The sequence below is a fragment of the Primulina eburnea genome, chromosome 10 (genome assembly GCF_022965805.1).
Source record: "Primulina eburnea isolate SZY01 chromosome 10, ASM2296580v1, whole genome shotgun sequence".
NCBI classification, from domain to species: Eukaryota; Viridiplantae; Streptophyta; class Magnoliopsida; order Lamiales; family Gesneriaceae; genus Primulina; species Primulina eburnea.
In genome coordinates this window covers 6,604,973-6,632,901 of record NC_133110.1, presented here as the reverse complement: position 1 = coordinate 6,632,901, position 27,929 = coordinate 6,604,973, and the positions used below count along the sequence as shown (strand labels likewise).

At 35.6% G+C, this 27,929-nt stretch overlaps 4 protein-coding genes across 14 annotated transcripts; 1 reads left to right on the top strand and 3 right to left on the bottom strand.

The window, feature by feature from the left end:
* The first annotated feature begins 926 nt into the window (after positions 1–926).
* LOC140802953 (uncharacterized) lies at positions 927–4,451 on the top strand. Its single transcript, XM_073158584.1, has 6 exons — positions 927–1,309; positions 1,975–2,067; positions 2,432–2,665; positions 2,915–3,017; positions 3,393–3,622; positions 3,927–4,451. The coding sequence occupies exons 1-6, from the start codon at positions 987–989 to the stop codon at positions 4,147–4,149; spliced, it is 1,206 nt and encodes a 401-aa protein (XP_073014685.1). The 5' UTR covers positions 927–986; the 3' UTR covers positions 4,150–4,451.
* Positions 4,452–6,245: 1,794 nt separating this feature from the next.
* On the bottom strand, positions 6,246–10,864 carry LOC140802952 (uncharacterized). Of its 6 annotated transcripts, none has more exons than XM_073158581.1 (7): positions 10,710–10,864; positions 10,360–10,500; positions 8,496–9,347; positions 8,211–8,288; positions 7,731–7,822; positions 6,763–6,831; positions 6,246–6,645 (listed from the first exon to the last, which is right to left on the bottom strand). In XM_073158581.1, exons 2-7 carry the CDS (start codon positions 10,481–10,483, stop codon positions 6,256–6,258), a joined length of 1,605 nt encoding a protein of 534 aa, XP_073014682.1. In that variant the 5' UTR covers positions 10,484–10,500; positions 10,710–10,864; the 3' UTR covers positions 6,246–6,255. The 6 variants fall into 6 exon arrangements, with proteins under 6 accessions (XP_073014682.1, XP_073014680.1, XP_073014681.1 ...); XM_073158579.1 differs by having other exon boundaries at positions 10,602–10,859; XM_073158580.1 differs by having other exon boundaries at positions 10,674–10,859.
* A 1,587-nt stretch (positions 10,865–12,451) lies between these two features.
* On the bottom strand, positions 12,452–17,237 carry LOC140802951 (microtubule-associated protein 70-1-like). Its single transcript, XM_073158577.1, has 11 exons — positions 16,969–17,237; positions 15,623–15,708; positions 15,269–15,334; positions 14,957–15,127; positions 14,667–14,837; positions 14,415–14,570; positions 14,149–14,295; positions 13,694–13,765; positions 13,067–13,597; positions 12,777–12,919; positions 12,452–12,645 (listed from the first exon to the last, which is right to left on the bottom strand). Exons 1-11 carry the CDS (start codon positions 17,165–17,167, stop codon positions 12,633–12,635), a joined length of 1,755 nt encoding a protein of 584 aa, XP_073014678.1. The 5' UTR covers positions 17,168–17,237; the 3' UTR covers positions 12,452–12,632.
* Positions 17,238–22,372: 5,135 nt separating this feature from the next.
* LOC140802949 (transcription factor TGA2.3-like) lies at positions 22,373–27,139 on the bottom strand. Of its 6 annotated transcripts, none has more exons than XM_073158574.1 (11): positions 26,966–27,139; positions 26,443–26,855; positions 25,474–25,577; positions 24,915–24,985; positions 24,627–24,818; positions 24,432–24,509; positions 24,287–24,346; positions 24,052–24,181; positions 23,632–23,903; positions 23,254–23,439; positions 22,373–22,821 (listed from the first exon to the last, which is right to left on the bottom strand). In XM_073158574.1, the coding sequence occupies exons 2-11, from the start codon at positions 26,547–26,549 to the stop codon at positions 22,675–22,677; spliced, it is 1,347 nt and encodes a 448-aa protein (XP_073014675.1). In that variant the 5' UTR covers positions 26,550–26,855; positions 26,966–27,139; the 3' UTR covers positions 22,373–22,674. The 6 variants fall into 6 exon arrangements, with proteins under 6 accessions (XP_073014675.1, XP_073014674.1, XP_073014671.1 ...); XM_073158573.1 differs by having other exon boundaries at positions 22,375–22,821; positions 23,254–23,502; positions 25,486–25,577; positions 26,966–27,135; XM_073158570.1 differs by having other exon boundaries at positions 22,375–22,821; positions 23,254–23,502; positions 26,966–27,134.
* Positions 27,140–27,929: the final 790 nt, after the last annotated feature.

Here is a 27,929-nt window from a genome sequence, read left to right as displayed (position 1 = left end):
CTTCATTAAATTCAATCGAGTCAATTGAAAAATAAGAGACGAAATCGGGATTGTGACATAAAAACGAGAGATTAAATTGAGAATTTTCCTAATTTTTGTCTTATATGATGTCATGTAACTCGTTATCTTTAATTTTTTGTAATTTTTTTTCTGCTGTGGCTTTGATGTACTACTACATCCATGTTTAAAATGGTAGAAATATTAAAATTGAAATTTGACAATAGAATTATCAAAATCACAAAAATACAAATGTAAAATACCAAAATTATTATTTTCTCTATTTTTTTATGACCGACATATATACCAGATTTGCGGATTCCAAATACATGGTGTTTATGTGCAAATAATGATGAGTGAGTCTCATGTGAGACCGCCTCACTCATAATTCGTGAGACGGGTCAACCCCACTCATATTCACAATAAAAAGTAATCTCAGTAGCATGAAAAGTAATACTTTTTCATGGGTAACCCAAATAAAAGATCCGTCTCACAAATAGGACCCGTGAGACCGTCTCACACAAATTTTTGCCAATAATGATATAAGCGGGTCAAATTACTCATTAATATCTCAACACCGAATTAGTTAAAACTCGACTCGAGTTTATCATTTGTCCGAGCTCGTTTTAATAGTTTTTACTCGAGTAACAACTATATAATATCTAAGATATATAAAATAAGGGGATTTTGTTAACATAAATACAAAATTTTAACTTTAAAATTATGCTATAAATATTTCCGAGTTTTTTAATCACGAACTAGAGTAACTCAAAATTTTCAAGAGTCGAACTCGAACTTAAAATTGAATATTTAATCGATTTGTAATTTATAAAATTTAAATTGAGTCGAGCTCGAATATACTCACGTAAAAGTTAGTTAATATAAAAGTATTATGAAAAGCATATACAAATTAAAATAAAAAAGAAATCTATTTCCTTGACGAGCCTTCCCCAACAAATTGAAAATGCTAAAAAACCCCAACTCCTCCCATGGCGATCCAAAAAACCCATCAGAAAGCAAAATCAACAAAGCCCAGATCTCCAATCCTCATATTCACAGCTTCAATCACATGCATTGCGTTGTTGTACCTTGCTTCATCTCTAGTCTCCACTAATGGGTTCTCCTTTTCCTCTTCTAGAAGCTCGCAGAACATTGTAAATAACCCCGATGATCGTCACAATATGCACGATAAATATTTGTACTGGGGAAGCAGAATCGATTGCCCTGGAAAACACTGCGACACTTGTGCGGGTTTGGGTCATCAGGAATCCAGTCTGAGGTGTGCAATGGAAGAAGCCTTGTTTCTGAAAAGGTATGTAATATAATATCCACACCTTCATTAATCTTCTGTGGATATGTGGCGTCAAAAAGAACCTTTTTTTTATTTGGAATGGTGGGTATTGTAGCAGATTATAAATTTTCTGATTGTTTTGTGGAAGTAACAGGTAATAGCGCTTGAAACTCTATCGTGGTATGCTGTGAAACTTGGGGGATTTGCTAATTCTTGGAAGTTCTATTTGTTAGTGCATTTAAAAATGATTTTTTTCCGGCAATCTGGCAATATGAAGATCTGAATTTTGATCTGGGATTGAATGGGAGGAGGCTGTGAACGGTAATTAAATTATAGTTATTTAGGTGGATGTTAGAAATCCATGTTATAGTTCTAATGTCGTGGTATTTGTGATTTTTGAGTTTAATCCATTATCCACAATTGGCCGCTACTTTGTGCTCCGATAACCAGAAAAAATAGTTTGAGCTCATCTCTCCCATTTCCATTTTAGACAAAATGAAATGTCTTGGGCTAAGGTCATGGTTTTTTAAGATTCATATCTCAGACATTCGGCTATCACGTGTGTGAGAGTTAGATTTTATACAACTTATTGCAAACTGATATTCCTATTACAATATTAATTTCTGTACTTGCTTTAAGTTTTATCAGAATTATTTATCTTTGCACATTTCTGCTCCTGGTTGCAGGACTTTTGTATTGCCTTCTAGGATTTGTATAAATCCAATACACAACAAGAAAGGGATTCTTCACCAGTCTGGAGATATGATTGCAGAGGACAAGTTAGTTTTTTTCCTATTCTGCTACAGATACTATATTGTATATACCACAGTTCTGACGTGTAGATTGTGTGTTGAAATTGTTCTCAAGTATTTTGATCAGATTTTGTTTGAGTATTGTTGCTTCAAATATCATTGGGACTGACAAGTTCTTAATTGGATGCATTTTTATATTTTCCACTCTCTGAATCGAACACATGCAAAATTCTTGTTATTTGATTTGAAAGTCAGATGATTTTTGTTTGGGCTTTTAAATAATACGGGAAAAGAAATCGACTAAATTTTTTAGCCGAGATAGCAAGAATTCAAGGACTTGGCATTGGTTTGTAGCACTGGTTGTTTTAAATGATTTGTTTTTGTTTGCTAGGTGGGATGCTAACACATCTGCTATGGACTCTTTGTATGATTTGGATCTCATATCCGTTACAGTACCTGTGATTTTGGATAATTCAAAATCTTGGCATCATGTCCTTACAACAAGCATGAAATTGGGTTCTAGAGGGATATCACACGTACAAGGAGTCAGCCGAACTGATCTCAGAGACAAAAGTTTGTATTCAAATCTTTTGCTTGTAAATCGGTCCGCAAATCCTCTATCATGGCAAGTATGCTATTTATAGTTTCATCTATCTGTGTGCTTCTTTTCCTGTTATTTGGCTTTACGAGTATTCATAATTATTTTCCTTTGGCTAATTAAATTGGCAACAACTGAAATCAGCTATAAAAGCTCAAATTTTCAACCCATAATGGAAAAATTTTGTTTGGCATCAACCCGTGTTTCCTTCAATACTTGACAAGTTCTTGAATCTTGATAGCTTTCGTGTAGGTATTAATCATGATACTCATTCAGGTTCATGGAGTGCAAGGATCGGAATAATCGCAGCTCTGTTTTACTGCCATATTCATTTCTTCCTTCAATGGCAGCAAAAAAGTTACGAGATGCAGCAGAAAAGGTAATTAAAAGTTAAAACACCTTATTGCTTTTGCTGTCTATCAACTTTCGTGGACGCCAATTTCTTTCATTATCTATGGAAGCTGAAAAATGTTGAAGAAATATCATAAAATGTGCCATATATTCCGAGGAAAATTGCTTATCCCAGAGAAGAAAATAAATCAAGATCTACGTAAGTAATATTGGTAGCTAGATACCGAAAAACCTTTTCCATGACTGAGTTATGTTGTGCTGTCAATAAAGCCATTTGTCAGTCACTAATCAGGATGTTACAACTCTGCTCGTTACGTTACATTTATTTACATTTTTGTCGGGAGATTTTACTATTAGGATGTTTATACTTCATGCTATCAACTTCGGATGCATGTTCATGCAGATCAAGTCCCTTCTTGGTGACTACGATGCTATCCATGTTCGCCGAGGTGATATATTGAAAACTAGAAAGGACAGATTAGGGATTGAGAGGACCTTACATCCTCATATCGACAGAGATACACGTCCCGAGTTTATCCTTTGTCGAATTGCGAAATGGGTTCCTGTTGGACGAACCATTTTCATCGCCTCCAATGAAAGGACTCCGGGTTTCTTTTCACCTTTGGCTTTGAGGTTTGTGACTTAAACGCCTTTAGAATATGATGTTTGTTGGACTTCAATTTTTATTGAAGTCTTTAAAATGTGAAATTTAGAATTCAAAAAATATGGTTCTAAAGCTTTTTCTTCAACATACAAAAATAGATTACTATTACATGCTCAGGCAAAATTACTCCTCACTTTTTAAAAGAAAATCACTTGAAAAGGTCGTAATTAATTTAACTGTTTTTTAAAGGTAAACTCTATAAACAGACTAGCACTTATATGCATGTAAACTATTTTGTTATACTATCTTCATTCTTATATCATCTATCGGCAGGTACAAATTAGCCTATTCATCGAACTATAGCAGCCTGTTAGATCCATTGATTGAGAACAATTACCAATTGTTCATGGTTGAAAGGCTTGTCATAATGGGAGCTAAAACGAACATTAAAACATATAAAGAAGAAGATTCAGATCTCAGCCTTACAGATGATCCGAAAAAGAATACGAAGACGTGGCAAATTCCTGTTTACACCAAGGATGGAGAAGAATGCTGATTCTTTGAGTTAGCAGATTGTGGATTTTATCTGAATTGTTTACTCGTGCTGGTCTCAACGTCTCACCATGCAGTGTAAGGAGGTTTCTACTGCTATAAATGAACGATACAGCGATTCTGAGCGAGTAAATCATGACTTAGAAGGCAAAGATGTTCTTGGAGGTGCTGCGGCGGCGGCTTTTAAGGGACTTGAATGGAATTTATCAGCTAAGAATGTGCTTGTTTCATTTTTTTCCTTCCAATTATGTGCTTCTGATGGCATCAACCAATGAATTTTCGATGAATATAACCAATATTTTGCTACTGATCGAGCAGCACCGAACCGACTTTGATATTAACTTCAGCCAAAAAGAAAATGAAATTTAATTTAAAATTTCTTAAAAACTCGTATTAATTTCATTGAGTCACTCCTGCCAATCGATAAATCTTAGGCCCGCCCCCTATCCTAAAGTGCCCGAATTTACACTGTGAACTAGTCTAAAGTTGATCACTATTATTCCAAAGTGCAATCTGGCCAAAGGTGTCTCCATTTTGTCAATCTCTTCATTCTTGCAAAGCTTCCTAATTCTTCCACCATAGAACCCGACCGCCTGATCGCCTGTCTCGGTATCGTCTTTCCTAAAAATCGACACTTTCCTCCATCGCGATTCAACACCATATTGCTTGAATTCTAGTATCACGATATCTGTACACACAAGATCGTCATGTATAACAAGGAAAAAAGATTCAACGCATATCTATATAGTATGTACATGGAAATACAATTAGCAAGACTGCCACATCTTTTAAATGAACTATTTTCAAAGTTGATGCATACATTTTTTCTTAGTGCATATATAACATATTTATGTGGCTAAAAGTTATAGATCATTATCGAATGCACGTTTGTCCGACCATTGGCTAAGCAAAGTCATTGAAGTAGGATAATGGCTTGGAGGATATTTGAACAGAATTATGGCATCAAGATTTCCAAAGTGGACAAATGGACCACTTCATCGCCGCCATGAGAGGACTTTCGTGAGGTTATATTTTGTCATTTTGGAAGAATAGATACAAGAGGGAGGAGTACGTGTGGCCTGTGGGTGTTCAATCCATCATTTGGATTAATCAAGACTCAAAAAACTGAACAAACGACTGAAAAATCGATCTTAAAGTCATGCATGCACATCTTCAATTTAGGACTTACCTAACACGCACCGAATGATAGCGGCTACGAGTTCGAGTGGTGTAAAAATATGCAAGCGTGCCAAATCTTGCAATGTAGTAGGGCCGATCCGGCCAGCAAGGATCTTCAACTCCCAATGGACTTGCTTTAGATGTGGTCGGGTAGGGTCAAATTGCTTCGGGTGAAAAGGGTATATACAAATGAAAAAGTGGTTACAAGAGTGGCATGCTTGTTTTTCGACGTAATCTTCCGATACTTGAGTCAGAAGTGGTCAGAAAGTGCAAAAACAAGCCATAACTAGAAAATATTGTATCTAAATGAAAATTAGAGACGATACCTAGACATTTACAGATGCAGATGAGACAAATTACCTTGTGTAGCCTGAAATTTGTTAAGATAACTTTCCCGACAATCGGGATTTGTTTCCATATTTGTGATAATCTGATATTCAATGTAGAAATTCTTGTGTGTGTGTGTATATACATATATAGGATTTTTGTGGAATATTTTTCTAATTAAATTGGATTTGATGTGTGAATATATGAACCTGTAGATATGATCCTGATTTTACGTAGATGTGACGAGCACAATCGTTGTCGTGCTCCGGCGGGCAGCCACCCCTATTCGCGGGTGGTCAATAAGCACCGTTCAGAGGCAGACCCAATGAATCAACTGGCTGGGGCCAAATGAGAGGTTCTTGGTGCAGGATTCATAGTATCTGGGATTCCAGATATTCCAAATCAAATCTAAGGGGATTTAAGAGCTGGCATCAGACAAAATATCTTGTTTACCTGACTAGCGTGAGTTACATGCTATCGCGTAATCCCAAAATTTTAACCAATGCGTATCGAAAGATAACTGTCGGCATATTAATTTTTTTAAAAAAGAAGTGCATTAACCACAAGTATAGCTGACCTCCAACAAATCACATATCTAGCAATCTCAATACTCGTGATCAAAACAAATTTCCGAACGATAGAAGTTTGTCTCACAAAAGAACACATATCTAACAATCTCCATAGTCGTCCTCACAGGCCAACAAATTGCCATACAATAGAACTTTGTCTTTGAAAAAAACACATCGGCAGAGTACAAGACAATATGAAAAAGTACTTTAATATCAGTACTTAAGTAGATAAAGAAAGCTTTCAAAGACCAAGTCCAACAGTCCGGCCATCCCTCCGACGCAGCCCTGCAGTGTATTGCCTCTCCAATTCCAGCTGAAGTTGTTCCTGCTGCTTCTCCACATCGGGGTTGTCTGGCTGGTTTACCACTATTGCTTCGCCTTTCACGCCCTACAATTGGCCATAGGCACCAATGCAACCTCAGACTCTAAAAATGTGTTAGTAAGTGAATAAAATTCTAATGAGGACTAGAAATAATTAATCAAGAGTAGCACATAGTTCAGTGGTGCTGTAATATTGAAAGCGATAAGAGGTAGGAAATTACCATGAGTTTGTTGAATTTTTCCTGGCGTTCCCGGTCACCAAAATTTGCGGTATCCCAACGATGAGAAGACTATGTGGAACATTATATTGAACATACAGAAATAAGACATGACGATGAATAATAGAAAAACATCTGAACTAAAATTAATCCAAAAACTAAAGGGCCTGGATACTTTTAAATATGATTTTGGTTCAGCTTATGAACAGAGAATGTAATGGCACATCAGTATATATCTTGCTGATCAGTGATCACTATATTTTAAATAATTTGGATATTCTGTTAAAGCCAAATTGAACAGCCTAATGCTCCAACAAGTCATTTGGTAACTGCATATTCAAAATTTGTGATAATGGAAAAAGAGTCATTCAAGAAAAAGTGCTCCCTTTATCTCATATTTCTTATCAGAATGAGCACCTAGCACAGATACTCCTACAAAAAAATTCTGAAGTATCGGACACGGATACAGATACGAGTGTCGGATACGGCAAAATCTGTGTCGTTAACTTTTCGAAGGTTTGACCATTCGAATACGTCTTGGACACGGCTAGGATACGCCATGGACACGGTGAGGATAAGTTCGGCAAAAAAAAATCTTTTATTTTTTCTTATTAAATCACTCAATATGAAGTTGTACATTTATATAATATATATATATATATATATATATATAATTGTTGTATCCTACCTTACCGTGTCTTATATTTTCAAAATTTGTCATATCGTCGAATCCGTATCATATCAATACAATACCCGTATCTATATCCATGCAACCTAGATGAGCACAAATAATGCTCCATTTTTCTATGATGGAAATTCATTTCTCAAAAGACCTTAAGAGCACAAATAATGCTCCATTTTTCTAGAATGGAAATTCACGTTTCAAATGACCTTAAGTCCCTTGGAAATTTTCACCTTTTATTATCTCTATAGAATGGAGCGAGGTTAAAACAAAAAAGTGATGATCATACCTCCTCAACCGTGGTGTTCTTCTTATTTCCCCACAAAAGCTTCTTCTTTTGGTCGGCTGACATGTATCCGGTACCAACTAAATTCTTATTAACTACAGTCCCATGAAAAAAACAAAAAAAATATTCAATGAGCTACATCGGATGAGTCAAAAGACAGTGATTAAATATGTCCGTGAAAACATAATGGTAATAATGACAGCTACTACAGAAAATTTATGTTCTAGCAGACACCTTACAATATGTTTGCTTCTGCTAACAAATCAGCTAAGCATTGACTTTATATGTTTGCGTACTTGGGAGACAAATATAACCAAACACTGCACAGATAAAGCGAGGACAAAGGTTTTACCAGCCATCACATCACTTTGCTTAGTAACAGAGAAATGAATGCTTGCGGAAATAGGAACAACACGCTAGATTAAGAGTTCAGACAAATAGCATTCAATATAAAAAGTAGCTCGGAAGAAGTAATTGACCTACCCAATTCAGCTGCTCTCATAGCAGCGATTTTCGCAGCATCAATATCAGAATCTGTCACATACGACTGCTCCGAAGTACCTATTTCAGTAGTCCAGTGAGTTACACTGCTTTTCATCATCTAAAAACTTAGGTTTAGAAACCGAGTGATAAGAATAAATAACAAACAAAAAGGAGATATTCTCGCCCAAAGTAAAATGATTGCAACTACCAATGGTCAGTTGACTCACAACTATCAAAATTAGACAAACATGTTATAAGGTTGCTATGGAAGTTTCCAAAGCATACCATCTGCTCCAGAAACCGAGACATCGTGGCTAAATATTTTTGGTTTCTTCGCTAGGGAATCTTGATCATTACTGGTAACTGCCTTTGTACCATCAGAAATAGCGTGTTCCACTGGTTTTCCATGGCTTTGCTCCTTAAAGTTATCCCTATAATCATGTCCCATATTTTCCTCACTGGTAGTCTCACAATCCAGTCCCTTAACATCTCTTTGAGGCGCTTCTTTCCAATGATGTACGGAATTGTCTCTTCGGGAGGATGAATCATTTCGCTGGCCCTTCGGCTCATCATAAATGGACGAGTGATTACTTTTGTGATCACCAGAACTCCTTTGACGCTCTGTTTTCCCAACTTCATAATCTCTACCATCTCCCTGCCTATCTTTGTCTTTAAACCTGTTCCGGTCTTCACTATTAGCATGTCTCCTTCCAGAGCCAGCTCTCTCAGATGAGTCTTTATCCCTGCTTCGGTGCCCTGAACCATCAGATTTTTTCCGAGAGTATATCTCCATGTCATTTGGATAATCTTTAGATTCATGGTGATATCTCTCCCTCCTAGAGGAATGCAAACTGTGGTAGTCCTGTGAGTCCCGCACAGAACGATAAGATGACTTAGACGGACCTCGGTCATAGTCATCCACATGCTTATCCCATCTGTGGTGGTCATCATGCCTTTTATAGCTCCGAGATGACTGTTGATCGGAATGTTTATACAATTCACTACTTCGGTAGGACTGACTCCTACCGTAATCCCTTTCTAAACCCCTACCATCATCCCTTTTTCGTTTATCTTCAGCGACTTTTGCAGTATCTTTTTTTGATGGGACTGGACTGGAGCTGCGGTCACGCTGGCTCCCTGAACACGTTAAACGAGGCTATGGGAGTAAAAGAATAGTCAAGTATGATCAACGGATAAAAATAATTGTAACAGCTGCAAGAGCGCTCTAAAGAGCACCGACGCAAATCAGATAATTGAAGAAGCATTAATTTCTCGGTTGCTTTAAAATAATGACAATTCCCCAATGCTCAGGTAATGAAAAGGTTAATCACGGATAATACATTAAGAATCCAATACCCCCAGCTAACAAGCTGATTTGTTACCCTAAAGAAAAATCGCCATTTTTCAGCTTTCAATGATTTGAAAACAATTAAGAATCCAAATGAAAAATTCCCATGCTTTTGCTAGATTATTTCCGCTTTGAGACTCATATAACAACCATACAAAAATTAAAGAAAGTAAATATAATAAATACCTTGATGTAAGCCCAAGGAATTAGAGTAGAAGCAAAACAAACATTACTACATTAAACGTCACTAGAAACCTAATAAGAAGCTGAAATTCAATTAGAAGAGATTTCTACATGTTAACTTCGTTCTTTTCCTGCAGGAACATTGAGTTTCAAAAACCTTTCTAACTTTCTACGAAGAACAGGTGATTGGACTTCAGAATCTCCATGCCACTTGCATGATAGATATGCATGATAGATACTGTTAGAGAACACTTATTCCATGCATCTTCTGAAAATATAACAAAGCTCCTTTTATAACTCTTAAAAATCAATACCAAATACAAAAAATATATTGCCCTTGTTTCATGGTTAAAAATTTCAATATTGTGCAGTAAGTGAATATCAATATTCAAACTCTCGCACCAACTTTTCATTTTTAGTAACAAACTAATCAAAATCTGGAGTCACAGAAAACCCCAGGTTTATAAACCTTTACGTCTAGAGCTTGCAGTTGAACAAGTAAATCTGAAACCAATATGTGGTTTTAGAGAATTCACTCCCACGCGCAACAATATCATAAATTTCCTTTCCCCCAAATATATTTCAGTAAAAAAAATGAAACAATTTCCAACGACTAACCATCAGACGAAGAGGATGACCCGCTGAGAGAAGATCGGCGCCGATACTTCCTTTTACACGAGTCATTTAAAGGCTTCCGAAATTCCGCTTTCGAGTCCACATTTTCTATGGCCTTCGAATCCATTCCACCGAATTTAACACCTGAAGGGCAAAAAGCAATAATTCCACCGCAAAATAGAAATAAAAAAATAAACATGTTCAACTAAACAAACTCGAATAATTCGCATACAAACACAACGCACATGCACAACTGTGAGTATGTCGAACCAAATAAGCATGTGGATGAGAAAATATAAAGATCCACAGAGACGCACGCAAAAAATCGATCGAGGAATCAGACGAAGAACCACCAGATTCAAAGCCTTTTCGCTATCTTTCCGTTCCAACGATTCAGCAGCGTTGGTGCTCCGATATTAGGGTTCGCTTTTGCTCCAATCGTATTGATTCTCCGCTTTGAAAAGAAGCTAGAGCTGAAAGATCACTCGGAAGTAAGTTAAAAAAGATAAAATAAATGAAAACAGATTTTTTTTTGGGTTTTGGTCCAATTTGTGGGCCTCGACCTTGGGCCCACACTGGGTTTGACAATGATAAGCCTGTGGTTGAGGATCGATTCGTAAATGTATGTAATTTATATTTTATTACTATTATTTATATCGGCAAATAACTCCTTTTTCAAAAATATTTTTAAATTTAATTTGAAGGTGTAAATTAAATATAAAACAAAATAATATTTAAAGTAAAAGGACATTTAATTTAGACCATTGGACTAATCGTCATTAAATTTGAAACTTGTCCATTGGAGATTATCGCGCATTAGAGAAATATTTTCTGAACTTCATTGTCTTCGTCTTTGTACATTCTTTTACTAATATGTAAGTTTAAATATGAGAGTTTTGGCTGATCTGTTGTTGGTACTGTTGATGCACCGTTTTTTCGCATCGCACTCAATGTACAACGTAAGTTTAAATTTTTTGTGGAGAGTTGCTGAACACTTGTTCTAACAGATGCTCCTGTCAATGTAGAACCGGAAGAAAGTCAGATATTGCCTTTTGATTATCATACCAAAATGGTAGTTTACTTTACCCCTGGTTTTGAAGGGGTAGCTTTTCTCCAGTTAAGATTGGAACTTGGCTCAACCCCAAAAGCTAGCTCTAGGGAGGAGGATTGTTCAAACCAATATATGCAACTCCCATATTATTTATCCTTCCGATATGAGACAATTAACACACCCCTCTCACGCCCAAGAAAATTATGGGCAGAACGAGTGACCTAATTATAGGCAGTCCAACACATAACGGTGGAACCCGTGCTATGATACCATGTTAAGATTGGAACTTGGACCTAACTCAACCCCAAAAGTTAGCTCTAGGGGAGAGGATTGTCCAAGTCAATATATGCAACTCTCAGATTATTTATCCTACCGGGACAATTAACATCTCCACTCTTAACTTTCAGGCACAATGACAGTGAACATTGGCCTTTTAGTAACTGGTATTGTTTGTAACAGTAAAAAAAAGAAGATGTTCGCAAAAGCGAAGAATCTTGTGAAGCAAATGGAGGCAAGCGGGTTGTTCCCCTAATCCACTGACTTGGGATGCACTTGTTGCGCTTTATATTGGAACTGGAGAAGTCGAAAAAGCTGACAATATTCTTGAGAAAGCTGCTCAACAAAGAAGGGGAAGACCACTGTTTCATTATTGCACAGCGATCATGGATCAGTATGCAAAAAGTGGGGACATACAAAATGCTGAGAGGTTATTCCTCAGGATGAGAAAGGCTGGATACTCTGCACGTCTTCGGCAATATAACACACTTCTTCTGGCATATAAAGTTGCCAAGGCTCCGGCTTTTGGGTTCATCGAGAGGTTGAAGGGCTGTAGTCTTTCACTGAGTAAATCATTTACCATGCAGGTGGCTAAGGTCGAAGCATTTAGAAAGGAAAATGAGGCTTATTTGCTGGAATGAGTAAAATGAATGCTCTCATTTAGATTATAAAGTGTTAGATTATGCGTGATATTTTGTTTCACATATTATGGGATTATTACATAAAAGACAATTTTGAATTGAGCAGTACAGAGAAGTATAAAATGTCATGCGTCAGAAGAACTAAAATTTTAAATAAATCATGAAATGAGCCAATACAAATCCAGTATGTGGTACACCTTCAAGAGGGAAGTAACATTGGTCACTGCTAACAAATTTGCTATAGATCAGATAAACAAGATCTCCTTATCATGGATTAACAATAGCACCACATAACCGGGGGGCTAAGGTCACCGTCCAGTCCTGCAAAATTTAGCAAAAATCTCAGCAGCATCCAATGACAACAATTGAACAAAATGAATTTGAGTCATTTAATGTGAATTTGGGGAAACAGAACAAAGAATGGACCAGATATCCTGGCTTGACAAATGTACCTCAAATGCCGGTTCCTCGGATCATGTTCTTTACCGCTACGTATAGTTGCAACTTCCTTTTCCATGGCAGCAACTTCTCTACGCATTTTCTTGGCCTCAACTTCCATTGCTTTGTTTAATGTTTCAACTTTCTTAGCCAGCATCTGAGCAATTCCAATGACAGAAAGTTTAATCCTCAGAGGTACAGAAAGACGTGGGAGTTGGGGGTATGGATATGGCAATTGACCATTATGTTCTAAATTTTTTCTATAGTCGAGTATCTGTTTTTAAATAGCTGTCAGGAAACAAACCTCAATAGCATCATCTTTGTCCTTCAGGCTTTGGTCTTTTTCACAGCAAGATTTTCGCAGCACCATGACCTCTTTTTGCAGCATATCATATAGCATTCCAGAGACATGGTCATGGTTTTCCCTTTCCAATTTCTCAGTCAATGTACACCCATCCCCATTCTCACATGGAGTAATTATTATATTTTTTTGGCCATCTTTGCCAGGGGTGAGTCGATTATCTTTCTCGCTCATATTTGCAACAATCTTGTCACCTCGTGTTAACCTGCTATCACCTTCAAATGTACTTGGCATGTTGTTTACCTGACTCAACAATGAATTTGAACTAATTGTCCGGGATGACTTCGATAAATTTAGTTTTTTAGGTTGAAACACATTCGAGGATGGTACAGCGAAGTTTTCTGCTCCTCCAAGTGACATCCTTCGCGAAGTCCCATCACTTAAATTTTTTCCTTGTGAAGAAGCACGAGCTGTACTGTTGGAATGTGGTTTAAGTCTCTCCTCCAAAAACTTAAAGCGCGAGTAATATTTTTCCTAATTAATTAAGTGTTAATAATGAGAATTAAGTGATTCACGTCATCTCGACGAAGTAAATAATGGGGGATGTACAAAAACTATCTATTTTCTTACCTTCAACAGAGCTTCTGCCTTGGCAGCACGGTCCGCAATTGCAAGTTTATCTTTCAGCTGTTGCATTTCTCCCTGAAAAAGTCAAAATCATCAGATTGCATCTGAGTAACTCTACATACAATGGTTAAGATATTCGCTCCATGAACTAATACTGAGGTTCATGGTTTAAGTCACGTTAGTCGTAAACATTTAAAAGATATGTTCCATCCAAGAATCATTTACCAAAACAGTTTCTTTAATCATAACCCACACTTCAAATGCTTGAGTTATGTTCATTTTAGTCTCATTCACTTGCTTCACCAATTTCTATTGAATCAGGTTGCCAATAACAGGAAATTGGTACATCCTCAACTTAGATTTGGTTTGTTATGCTTTGCAATCACTCTACTGTACCACTACAACTTATATGATATCAATTTTTAGCACACATTTTCACTCAAAGTTACATTACGCACCTGATAGAATTTCCTTTCTTCCAGCCATTGTTTTACTGGCATTACTTTGTCTGTTGCATCTTTCCAATCATTTGCAACGACAACAGCAACACGATTTGCTGAAACCTTAGCACGAGCCAGTTCACGATCCAGGATTCTTTTTTCATCCTGCCCAAGCTTTGCAATTAGCAACAACAAAAAGATGCACACGATGGCCAATGCTTGAAGGATTTAACACAAATTATTCACACACAAAAAAAGAAAATTGTAGAACAGTTATATTCTACATTTATTTCTTGCACTTTTCGCTGGTAATCCCGTACAGCATTAGCTGCAGCACCCCCAGCCAAAACAGCCTCCTCAAGCTGATGAACCGTCGCTGTTAGCTTTTCAACCTCAGTAACCTTTTGCCTATGCATTTTATCCAATATTTTATTCTCCTCCTGATACAAAATTAAGAAGTGTTTTTATCAGAAATCTACAGTAACACCTGAAACCAATGGGTTTTCTATGCATCAACTGTTCTAAAATAGTCACACCTGGCATATCTCTATCTGTTTCGCCAGCTCTTGATTTTTGTTCTCCAGATCATCAACCATTGATGCTTTTGCTAGGGCAATCTGAACTGTGTGTTCTGCTTCCAAGAGAGCAGCCTCTTTGGTTTTAGTGAGTCGATCAAGAGATTTGTTGTCTTCTTGTAACTTTGCCACCTATAGAATGAAAGTTCACACATTTCCAATCACAAATTTATCACTCCACAAAGAGTGACAAAATTATTCATATCAAGGATATTCACTAGTAGAAAATAGTAGTAGTAATTGAAAAGTACCTCCAATCTTATAAGCTTTAACTCGGCCTCCAGAGGAGCAATTATTGCCTCTATGGGAGGCATCTCATCATCTCTCTGCTCAGCATGTACTCTTCGAAGAGTGGCTTCCGCAGCAAATTGTGCAGCCAGAGCTGCTTTTTTCTCTTCATTTATTTTCTTAAGTTCTAGATTCTGAATGAGTAAGTGAATGCAGAATTATTTTTTTCAGTCTTCTTTAAGCTTCAAAGTACTGATGTTACTTATTTCCTTCAAATATATCGGCAAACCAGCTATCCAAAATCAATAATAGAACTCAAGTAATCGTATGTGTACCTTGCTTTCAAGTTGAGCTTCCATAGTTTTTAACTTATCATCTACTTTCTTGAGTTCCTCAGTAAGCTGAAAAAGACAACATATCAACGAGCAACCTTTAGCAAGGAACCTACTTCCCCGTGCTTATCAAAAAAACCAGCTCTCCAAATCCAAATACCCAAACCATAAAAAAAATAGCCAGAAACAAGAAATGCATTTTGTCTACATTAACGTTTAACTAAGTGACCATTCGAGCATAATCTAATGAGGTGACCAACAAGTGGTAGTTTCTGTTTATCACTTACAGAACTACCCACAGACTTTTACTGCATATTCATAGACATCAAAATATATATAACTTATGGATAAGCGTACCTCTTCAACAGCCTTTTCTTTAAGGCGTTCAGAACTCTTCAATGCTTTGATTTCTGCATGCCTTTCTCCCAGTTCTCTATCTTTCTCTGCACATTTGCTACATTCTTTAATATGAATTATAAAAGACTTTAATCTATTCTTGATTGTTCTCTGATGATTAAGGGAATGGTGAAATTATAAATTATTTCTCCAAAATTTTAATATGTATCATGCCTTATCATAAAGTGTTTGTCAGACTCTGATTTATTTAGCAGAGCTAGAAAAAATGTATATAATATGAAGTGACTAGCCAATCTCTAAGATTAGCAGTCGATTCCATAAGCATAAGAGCCGATTTGACCACCTTGTACACCTTCCAATATTAATGTCTAGGATAATGCCTCCATAAAATTAGAAGATGTGCAGGAGTTACTTATATATCATTACGAAAAACATTAATTAGCATTTGTTAGACTCTTAAGTACACACAAACGATTATTTTTACGCTATTTGTTTTCATATTATTCAATCTTTCCTTTTTTTAAAAAAGAATTAGATGAAAATTCTAAAGTCGAATTTTTTTTTGGGAGAAATTGTGAATTATGTATAAAGGAAGCTACAACGGCAAAATTACGTGGGGCCTTCCATATTTACTTTATTTTTTTTAAAGATAAAATTAGCTTTACTTTCACTCATGAACGAAACCACACACTATCCAGAATATGTAAACATTATTCGTTTGCTGGCTGTAACCTTGAGCATATTCCATCTTCTTTTTTCTACAGTTCCAATTGAAAAATTATTCTCAAATCCCCACTTGATTATTCCACCATTCCATTCACAAATTTCTGTGTGATAATTGAGAGCTACCATGGAACCATGGACCACATGCATTTTTAGCTTTTGAATTTCAAAACAGCATGATTTATTTTATATCTATCTATCCATAAACGACAAGAATACGCAACGAAGAAGACCTCCATCCGTAAAAAACAACGTCCATATATTATAGACAGACTCCTTCAAGTTTGAATTTCAAAAACGACAAATCATGAAACACACAGTGTAGAATTATTAAAAAATAATACGTTTCCCCACTGCGCACGCGCTATCCGGAAAATGGGAGCCCATTTGGGTTAGATACCATTGATCGAGAAACTTATAATTTGTGATTTGCACTTCTAAAGTTCTCCAAAAATATTTGCTGTGAAGGTGAAGCAAACTATACCAAATATCTGGGACAATTTTTTTTTTTAAAATTTTCCCATTTTTGCAGCAAACAAATCATTGTTCTTCCAAATAAATAAAAACCACGACAAGTTCCCAGGACTGAGTAAGCACAATCTGAGACTAATGCACAGACATACCTCGGCATTCGTTCTCAAGGCGAGTAAGCTCGACACGCACTGGATCAGAGCCATGCAGCATCTTAACAATGTCATCCACCTCGGGGCCGGCTCGGCAGTTAGCCATGGCCGGCTTCTTCTTAGCCTTGAAAGAAACCGGTGACGTCAACATCTGTATCTCCGGTTCTCCATTAACGCGATTCTGATAATAACTCCCCATTAAAGCCACCAATCCACTTTCTTCTGATCAGTACGAAAGCAGCAAAAATGCTTATATATATGTGTGTGTATAGATAGAGAGAGAATTGGAAGGTCAGTGGATTGGCTTCTCAGACTCGCAGTTGAGAGAAACTGATGGGATTTATACAGGGACGTGAAATATATATAGATGGTTTAAAAGTATGCAAAAAGATACTTAATTAAGTATATTTTTTAGATTATTTGTAAAAGAAGAAACTTAATGATATGTTGGTAACTAAGTTGGCAAAAATCCTTGTGAGATAGTTTTGTGGGTTATATTTTGTGAAACAGATCTTTTATTTGGGTCATTCATGAAAAAATATTACTTTTTATACTAAGAGTTTTACTTTTTATTGTGAATATCGGTAGGGTTACCCGTCTCACAGATAAAGATTCGTGAGACCGTCTCAAAACAGACATACTCAACTAATTTTAGTATGTAATGTGATAATAATTTTTTTTTATAGTTTTATATTTCGTAATATTTAGCTAATTTTGCTTATGTGACAATTCTCTATTTTTTTCGTTTTTCCCCAACTTATGTATGATTTATCTAAAAACTCAAAATATTTTAGTAAATCTTATCTAATGGTTATAGATTAGGTAAAAACTTATGTGAGACGGTCTCACGGGTCATATTTGTGAGACGGATCTCTTATTTGGATCATCCATGAAAAAGTATTACTTTTTATGCTAAGAGTATTATTTTTTATTGTGAATATTGGTAAGGTTGACCCGTCTCACATATTAGAATTCGTGAGACGGTCTCACATGAGACCCACTCTATAGATTATCATATCTTAATTAAAAAAAATATATATTTTTACATAAAATTATCAAACATAGAAAAAAAAATTTAATATGGCCCGTGATCGCGCTAGTTTATATTATGTTAGTGTGTCTTGAATTTTTTTTCCAAACTTTGTAAAATACCTCCCACCTTCGATGAGAACATAAAATGTTTTTTTTTTTCAAAACCGGATATTTAGGCTCATAATATAAAATACTAATTCCCTATACATTTTAAAATGTTTTCTATCTTTTTACTGAATTATTTTAAATTATTTGGTAGCATGATCAAATCCAAAGACAACATTATATTGGATCGGTCACAAATTAAAACTGTCACCACACAAAACCAAATACTAATGAATATATTTTTTTGCTGTGAGACATGTCAACCTTATCGATATTCACAATAAAAAGTAACATTTTTAACATAAAAAGTAATACTTTTTCATGAATGACCCAAATAAGAGACATGTCTCACAAAATACGACTCGTGAGATCATCTCACATAATTTTTTGTCAATACTAATTTAGTGGTACACTTGCTTATGATAGGTCCAATTTTGCCGTTGGCAGTGCAAAATAACCACCTTCTTCCTTTTGTAATACAAAAATAGTAGTTGCCAAAAAGGGACTCTAGACAATAGGGGGAAACGGTCTTAAATATTTATTACATGCCAACATCCTTAATATGACTCAGTACAAGCAAGATTTTCATATAATCATCTGGTCCGAGATATGCACATATATTTTTATTTTGAATTCAGATGATAACATCTTGTTTTAAAATATGTAATAAATAATATTTCTGGTCCTAACTTAGATTAAATCTTTCGATACAATACAGAAATCTCTTCGGATAAAAAAGAGATACAGATTCTAAACATTGAGAAAAAACAGATAGAATTTTTGGTTGACGATGAATACGCGAAAAGATTTTGATTCAGAGGACAATTTTTGTATAAGGTTATGATTATTTTTATGTTGTTGTTATTATTATTATTATTATTATTATATCATGACCTCTCATTTGCATATAATCATTTCACTTTAGTAAAGTTAGGGAAGCATAGGAGAACACAAAGAGGAGATGCGGCTAAAAAAAGTTAGAAATGGAAGAAAGCGCATGTGAGGTGGGGATATGAGATAACGCATACTGCACATGCGATGCCTTTGGAACAACAAAGCGTGAGTCCCAAATACTCTATATTCATCCACTTGTCCTCCCCCACAAGCAATAGCACTTGAACTTGTTTTTCTAATACAAGGTTTTTATATGTGTATACATAATACATACATATCCGATTAAGAGTATAAGCAGAGTATTTCTCGAAGTAATTGTTTTCTTCGGTGTTGTCCAATAAAAAGTACCAAGTATTGCTTGTCCAAGGTGTTTGATAGGGTCGAAGGCGTTGATCGGGTCGAATGGTCTTTTTTAAGAAATGTGATGCTTTAAATGAGCTTTCGCCGAAAATGGGTTGATCTGACTTATGCTATGTGTTTCGACAGTGAAATTTACTGCCCTGATCGATCAGGGCACCTACCTATCTTGGTCTTCCATCAGTTATTGGAAGGAAAAAATATGCCGTGTTAATGACCCTTGGCTGCCAGATCTAAACAAAATCCATCATTGAAACAAATTGTCCTCCAATGCTTGCCCAAGCAACAGTGAACTCCTTAAGGATCAGATGGAAGTTGGCCTAATCAAAGATCTATTCTCTGAACAGGATCAGAAACTGATTCTATCTATTCCCTTAAACAGTCGTCCTTGTGGATGATAGCAAAGAGAGTGGATACAAAGCTTTAATGAATGCTAATGCCATATTGCAAAAGTCCAGTTTGTTTGAAAAAAGCAAGTCCCACCAAAAGTCAGGAATTTTATCTGGCGAATGCTTTCAGCTTGTTTACCAACCTTAAAAGCTATTCAAACCCGTAGAGTCGAAACTTGCCCCCTATGTCACAATGAATCTGAATATGATTTTCATTCTCTAGTTTCTTGCCACTGTGTAAGGAATGTATGGTGGCTCACGCCTGTTGGGAATCATGTTGCAGCCATGGGATCGATTGTGGAATGGTGGAACAATATAGTCCTTGCTCATGAACATCATGTGACAGAGATTGTAGCAATGGTTTTGTGGAGTATTTGGAAATATCGGAATGATGCTATTTGGAATAGCATTTGAAATCTAGCAAAATTGATCTACCAATCTGTCTGTATTAGATCTTTACACTCAATGGCATGCAGCAAAACAGATATCCATTTCAAGCCAAAACGAATGCAATGATAATACATGGAAAAGCCCACCAGTAAACTACTTCAAATGCAATGTTAACCAGATTTGCAAACCCACATATTGGTCATGGATGCGTATTGAGGGATTCACAAGGCCAAGTGATTGATGCAATTTATGGCAGTCTACAAGGCAGTATTAATCCAACAGTAGTCTTGGTTGGCTCAAGAATTTGAATCTCTCAGATGTAATAATCGAATCTGATGCTTTAAATAATCCATATTGGAGACTGTCGATTCCTATTTAAGAATATAACATCTTGTATTTTTGTTTGTTTTTGTGTGTAGATCAGCGATCCTGCTCTAAACAACTGTTTCCTTGCCAGATCTTATAGGAAAGGCCACCGTCTCTTTCAGTTATTTATGTTGTACTTCTTTGTTGCTTAATGTTAATTCTTTGTTCTATTTTTTTAAATAAAAAAAAAAAATCAATAAGCCACGCAATCGGACAAAGATAAGGTACCAACTTCGATAATAAAGATCAAATGTCAATTCAATAAAAAAAAACCTACGACAGGAGTCACCATCAAACGTACGGATAAGTGGATCCATTCAAGTTCAATGGGTGGAAACAAATATACATATAGAGATTAATGGGCAATTATATGAAAACTATATTTCGGTTTGGTGCGTGTGATGAGATAAGTAAATTATTAGTAATTAGAGTGATTGAAAAATGAGATATATGGATTAATAGTACTGTGAGATAAATAACATGGTGTTTGGTATGATTTTAAAATGATGGATTAATTTTGTAAATTTTATTGTAATGATCAAAATGCTTTAAGTGTTAATTAAATATATATTTTTAAAATAATTAGATAGATAATTAAATATTTATAATTATAATTTATATTTATTAAAATTAATTTAAATATATTTATTAGAAATATATTTGAAAATATTACGTAATCATTAAACAAAATAAATTAAAATTTAATAAATATTTATTTTCATAAAAGAATTAATTCACAAGATTATATATTTAAAAAAATTTAATTTAAGATAAATTTGTATTATAATTTATTTTCTTTAAGATGATTGAAAATAATAAAAAAATATGAAACTAATTTATAAAAAAATATAATAAAAATTTAAATATTAAATTAATTATTAAATTTTCACTAATTTTAATTTTCATATTATATTGAAGAAGAAAATTCAAAGATATTATGGTCCATATAAAATTTTATCATGATCATAATTCAATAATTATAAATTATCACACCTTTTTAGAGGGATATTTAATCACACCTATATATAGAAAAAATATTTTATTTTAATTAATTTTATCTTTTATATAATATGAAAAATAAGTGTTTTGCATTTCTAAACTTTTTTGACATAATCTAATTTTGGTATTTATCCTACATAATTTATTTTTGATATTTATACCTAGACAAATTATCTTAAGTTTGAATATAGTTTTATCCATATTAAACTCGTGTTTCCATATTTGTAGGATTGATTTTTATGGGAAGATAATTAGGTTAAGATATGAGGAAGTATATGTACGAAATATTCGGAGAAGAGATGCACGCAGTTGCTGGAGTCTTTCCGAACATACACAGAGTTCAGAGTTGAAGATTCCCGTGTGAACAATTTGTGTGATTGATTCACATACTTACCGTGTTTCTGATTGGTGTTGACGACACTCGAAGAACAACATTGCATGAAGTGTTGGGTGAAGAATGATTTCGTTTGGTTTTAAATAATACGCTTTTTGTTTTATGCATCTAGTATTTAGTTTGAGTTTTTGATGTATTTTAATTTTTGGAGTGTATAGAAATTTGATTTATTAATCTCAATAGTATTATTTAATATAAACGATTAACATATTTTTTTATTGAATTTTTGCACTGAAAAGTGACTCAAATATTCGTAGTTGTACATATTTACATATGTGGCAACTTAGTTGTATATTTATGCGTTAATAATTAATTTTCGATATATGTTGTTTACTGATGTTGACAACACCTGAGCACAATACTAACTTCCGATACACATCGTAATTTATTTCCTGTTCGTTTATGATATATATATATATATATATATATATATATATATATATATGTATATAGATGAAATCAATGTAAATTATATGTATAAAAACATAGTATAAGCAGATCATTATTTTGAATTATTTAATTTTCTTTATAACATATGTCACCTAATCTTCCTCCTAAATACCTATAATTGCTTCTTGTTCTACAAACTTTAGAATCAGAATACACCACCTAACCAGTAATTTGACGTGGCCGAAGAAACTATGCATGGCAACGATCTTAAACCATATTTCACAAAGCATCCGCCTATCGATATCCCTCGCCAGCTACCATGGAGTCGTAATTCTAGACTTTTGATCTCCTTTAACGTGCCAAAGACATTCTATCGTCAAGGGGAGATCATCATTCTTGTGGCCTAGCGAGCCAAAGAGAACTGAGGGCACGGAGCCTCGAAAAATAGTCATTTATTAAGAGAAGTGCGCGGGCTGATTGTTTGGTTGTTAATACACGATGCATTTGTTGTAGAGTTTGCTGCCGCAGGTTGTCAGCCTACAAATGTAGGAACAAAACACAATGGTTAGAAATAAGAAGATCCGTCGTCAGTAGAAATAAAATGTTGTACGAGGATACATTGTGTAGCAACCATTGTTTCTCACTGTCCTAGGTGGCCGCCCGGCCATGTGACACAATGATCGAATGGCTCAGCTTCGGCTCCTACGTAGTTCAAAACATAAGAGTGACATAATTACCTCATCCTATTATTTTCCGCACCATGGTAGGCATTCGATACAAACAGTTTGTGTTGGAGCATCTTTGCGTGTTCGATACACTGAGTTTTTGTTGGTAGGGGGATGATTGGGTAGCACTAATTACCCTCCTACTTGACGCAATGAACGGACTTTGGCATTTGGTATATTACATCGACACGATACCGTCGGATATCCCAAGATTGTGCATATATTCATGGGGAAGATATATTACCTGTCGAATAAAACCTTCGAGACTTCCCAACTTTCCCATGGCCATCGCCATCTGTCCCATGTAATTAGCGACGTTTCCAGACGAACCTTGGGATCCAGAGGAACCAGTGGCCAGCGTCTCGGCTATAGATTGCTGCAATGCATCCATACCTTGCGAAAGAGCATCTTCGGCTTGATGAGAAGATTGCTGCAAATTGAATATACCAGTCAATTGCTGCTCTGTTAGTGGCTCGAGTTGGTTCACAAGAAGCTGCAACATCACATCACAAACCAGTATCAAAACCTGAACGTTATCATCGCTTATGATTTTGTTTCCACATAATAATATCCTTTTTCATCGCATCGATCATAATTTTGTTGGCGTCAAAATTTAATATACCTTGAGGAGTTCTGATGGACGGAATCCACCAATCCACAGAAAACACCTTTCGGCTGGCGTCTTCCACATTCCTAATAATATGTGAAATACATCTGCCTTGGCAGCGTTACCTTGCAGCCTGAAAACATCGTTAAAGTGTGTGATCACATTGTTGACAATATTACGAAGCTCTGCATCATTTGTGCGTGAATTGACTGCAGTCCGCAGCTCATTTATGTGCCGATTCTGCTCTTCCATCCACCGTGCATATTCTGCATCAAAAGCGAGCGCCCCTGGAAAATAAGACACGTTAAGATTTGGTTTTGATTAGTCGATGAGAACCAGCTAATATTACATTTACACCCTCCCTGTCGTAGGAAGCTTTCAATGTGTTGATCTTCTTCAGTGGGTATTTGTGTAAGTTAGCCCAAAGAATCCTACCATTGGCACTCCCCGCATGAGATTGATCTGCTGTGCTTGCAATAAATACACCCTGCTGCCGTGCTCGCTGCACTTCCTGCTCTAGTTGTGTTAACTTCAGACGACTATTCTCCAGCTGCTGAACATATGCCTGGAACCCATAAAAATTATAACTTTATTGATCTAGGATTTCCACAACGATACCTCGATTCTTAAGCGATGAAATACCAAGAACGAGCTAAAATAACAAACGCACTTTCTTCCTCAATCTGCTTTTTCTTGCAGCTTCACGATTTTGTGCAAGCCTTCGCTGTGTCTGAACATTAGAGAATTTCACAAGAATCAAATAAGGAAGTTAACATGCACTTGCTAAAATAAAAACTTGTGCAAAAACGGAACACCTTTTGATCTTGGGTTCTTTCTTCTGACTTATCCGTGTAATCGGAGATCACCACAGCTGCAGATTGACCCATTTCAAACTGCACCACAAGCATGAATGTGCAATCACAAATGCAGAGTAAAGAAATTAATGAACATGCACCAATAAACTCAAATTTCAGGCACGTTAACTGGGAGATTGTTTAAAGACAACCCACCTGTAGATTTTTATCCCTGGGTTCCACATCTGTCGAAGTATCCGTGTGGGAGCTGGAATCAGTCATGTTGGAATCTCCCCAGTTCTCATGCTGAGCACTAGATGCAGAAACTATATTCGGCATTGGTGCCAGCGACTTATGAAATTGCATTGCTTGAGATCCAGGGAGAAGCGTGCTGGTTGAAGGATGAGTCTAGACATTCGAAATATAAAACACATCACAATCTGAACAATCAATTCCATGAATAATAAAGCATTTGAACAAAGCCCTTAGGTAAGTGATACTTACCATATTGAATGCTTGAGAATGGAGATCAGAGCTTGATAGTCGGCCATCCACAGTCGAAGTAAATCTCGGACCTAACAATAAAACAACTTGCTTGGATGAAAGACAAAATTCTGACAACAGAAAAACATTTGGATTTTTTAAAAATTTATTTTTTAAAACTGCATTTTTTGAAAAAAGTGGCTTTTGATTGGCTTTACTTCAAAAAACCACTTAAATGCACAATTTCCCTGTTACGTCCAAACATAAGTGGCTCTGTTTGCTGCTTTAAAAAAAACCCCGATTTACAGATATGGAGAAAATGTTTGTGAGATTACGTTCTGCTTGTCAGTGAAGCCAGATTACACTCCGGATTAAAATTTTGAACAACTTCAAATCTATAACTTAATAATGGCACCTTCAACTTTCCCATAGCTAAAGGCTCAACGAACTTCCATGTTTTAAAGGTAACAATGCACAGCGTATAAGTTTGGAAACAAGAATTGTGATCCGAATAAAACTGAGCAAACTTGACAAAAACCAAATAACAACCTACAAAGACAACTAAATTCATCAGACTTAATTTGGCTGATACCACTGGAATCTCCGACACGAAATCCCAAATATTGCTCAAGGACCCCATAATCTAAAAGTCGTGAAGATTGTGTTGCATTAGCTTCTGTACCCCTGCAATCCACAAGGTACACTTCTCGTAAGCTAATGAACTCGAACACAAACATAGGGAATTCAAAAAGACCTTTCATACATCATAAGCATGAAAAATGCCACAATCGAGCACGGGCACTAGTTCTCTGAGAAACAATGAGAATGATTAGTAAGTTCATTTAGGTTCTTCTTTTGGACTAATAGCCTACAAAAGTACGTCATCACAATTAGCTTCTTTCTAGTTTTACTTTTTACATGGATCAGGACCTCCTTTAGGTTTCTTTAACTGTATTTGTTACTGAACCAACTCCAACAAGTAAATGCTGGTACAAGCACAACAAAAGCTTTGCGTGACCAACAATCATACATGAAATTCAATATAAGCACAACTAATTAGCATTAAATGTTTCAATAATAGTGGACAAAATACAACTAAAACTACATCCTTGTAACTCCTTTTCCCCTTTTCAACCACTTTTTAACTCAATTCGATAGTACATCAGCCGGATGAACTACTTGGTTATTATTCTATTATTACAAATGTACAAGAATTGAAGATTTGTCCAATCTTGAAAATCTTCAACCAAATTAGATCAAATATTGGATTCAAAGAATGTGCAGTTCAGTCGAACTCAAACTAATGGTCTGTTTAAAAAGGGGGTACTGTCACAAATAATCGATTTTCATATTCAATCCACGGAAAAATAAATTTTCGCCCGCCTAAATCTTGTACTTTTTCCTAATAAATGCAAATTATACAACGATGATTTCCAATAAAGGATAGGCAAGAACTTGACGTAGCAATAAATTTCACAGATCACATATTCGCCTACGGACCAACAGTTAGAGAGAGAGAGAGAGATGGAATACAACAGAGAAATATTACATGGGATTTGAAACTGGCGTCTGAGAGAAGAAGCTTGGCATCACAGAAGTTGCACTTCTTCTTTTATTATTATCCTCTGCACCAATTTTTATCGTTGTACCAGCCATAAATCATCACCCACCTCCTCAGTTTCTCAAACCCGAAAAACGAGGTGACAATCTCCAATCTTTTTCGGCCAAGAAATTTGTGAATATTTGAAAGCCGACAGGAAAATTAGCACAAAGACCAAATCCCAGTCAGTACACAAATCAAATCAAACTTTCCAAATGCACCAAAGTCGCCATAAACACAACCCTGTGGAGTGCAGAGTGTAAACCCTTCTCGCAAAACCTCGAAAAGATGCTCAAAAATAACAAGGAAACCGAGACTGATGCTTACAACAGCTATTTTCAGGCAGTCCAAGATCAAGTATTCTGGAGGTAAAAAGACAAAAATCTGATCTTTTCAACTACCAAGAACTTACTAAAAAGCCCATTTGATGGCTCTAAATATAGAATCCGACTAAAAAAATTCCAAAATTTACCGTTTTTATCTGGAAATTTCTCCCGCACCAAGAAGACCTTCTTGTCAAGCACAATATTCAAGGGCCTATAAGATTCTTTAAAAAAAAAAATATTTACGCATCATTTGGAGACGTGACGTTCAGATTGTTCCAAGCAATGCGTCATTTTCATCTCAAGCATTTTTCCACTTTTGAGAGCATCTTCCTTTTGTCCATAGCCTTTTCAAGACATAATGGAATATTGCTCCAGCACCCCTGTACTTATTTGATATTGTACTTTCAACACTAGAATTCTGGTCAAATGATAACATATAAACCCGTGTTTGACTTTGTTCTTTATTTCAAGTAACTAGGGCAGGCTGCCCTAGGGGCACGAATGTCAAGAAATATTTAGAAATTAATTAATATGTTTCTAAAAAAACTTAAATTGAATCACATATACACAAAAAAATGCGTACAGCCTGCGATAGCAAAGAAAACCGAGGATTTCTTAAAAGTGTCTCATGAATTAATCTTGTGAGACGATTCTCTTATCCAATCATTAAAAAATATTATTTTTATGTCAAAAGTATTAGTTTGCATCACGAAAAATGCTCAAAGCCCGCGGTAGCAATGGAACTGAGGATTGATTAAAAGATTGTCGCATGAGTTAATTTTGTGAGACCAATCTAATATCTAATCATTAAAAAAAATTAATTTTTTGCAAAAACTTTTAGTTTGCATTTCAAATATGGACGATGTTAACATATATAAGAGATATTAATGTATGAGACCATCACAAAAGACCAATAATAGCACCTTGGGAGAATTCATTACGTATTGCAAATTACTTTGTATATAAAAATTTATATATAAATTAAATATATACCCAAAAGAATTATAATTTTCCATAACGTAGTTCCCGAAGTTAACCTAATAATCTAGTTGATGGAGGTGACTTAAGTATTTTTTGGAGGAAAAATTAGCCCATATGATAGAGGTGACT

What these genes read in the sequence shown, in the direction of transcription:
- LOC140802953 (XM_073158584.1), top strand. Translation starts at nt 987, where the DNA reads ATGGCGATCCAAAAAACCCATCAGAAAGCAAAATCAACAAAGCCCAGA. An exon ending in GAAGCCTTGTTTCTGAAAAG is followed by an intron (nt 1,310 to 1,974) that starts GTATGTAATATA and finishes TCCTGGTTGCAG; the next exon opens with GACTTTTGTATTGCCTTCTA. An exon ending in TCCGCAAATCCTCTATCATG is followed by an intron (nt 2,666 to 2,914) that starts GCAAGTATGCTA and finishes ATACTCATTCAG; the next exon opens with GTTCATGGAGTGCAAGGATC.
- LOC140802952 (XM_073158578.1), bottom strand. Translation starts at nt 10,555, where the DNA reads ATGTTTATTTTTTTATTTCTATTTTGCGGTGGAATTATTGCTTTTTGC. An exon ending in GTCATCCTCTTCGTCTGATG is followed by an intron (nt 9,348 to 10,359) that starts GTTAGTCGTTGG and finishes TAACGTGTTCAG; the next exon opens with GGAGCCAGCGTGACCGCAGC. An exon ending in TATGAGAGCAGCTGAATTGG is followed by an intron (nt 7,823 to 8,210) that starts GTAGGTCAATTA and finishes ATGGGACTGTAG; the next exon opens with TTAATAAGAATTTAGTTGGT.
- LOC140802951 (XM_073158577.1), bottom strand. Translation starts at nt 17,167, where the DNA reads ATGGGGAGTTATTATCAGAATCGCGTTAATGGAGAACCGGAGATACAG. An exon ending in AAGCTCAACTTGAAAGCAAG is followed by an intron (nt 15,128 to 15,268) that starts GTACACATACGA and finishes TTACTCATTCAG; the next exon opens with AATCTAGAACTTAAGAAAAT. An exon ending in TAAAGCTTATAAGATTGGAG is followed by an intron (nt 14,838 to 14,956) that starts GTACTTTTCAAT and finishes TTCATTCTATAG; the next exon opens with GTGGCAAAGTTACAAGAAGA.
- LOC140802949 (XM_073158570.1), bottom strand. Translation starts at nt 26,549, where the DNA reads ATGGCTGGTACAACGATAAAAATTGGTGCAGAGGATAATAATAAAAGA. An exon ending in ACGCCAGTTTCAAATCCCAT is followed by an intron (nt 25,578 to 26,442) that starts GTAATATTTCTC and finishes TGTGGATTGCAG; the next exon opens with GGGTACAGAAGCTAATGCAA. An exon ending in TTCCAGTGGTATCAGCCAAA is followed by an intron (nt 24,986 to 25,473) that starts TTAAGTCTGATG and finishes TTTTATTGTTAG; the next exon opens with GTCCGAGATTTACTTCGACT.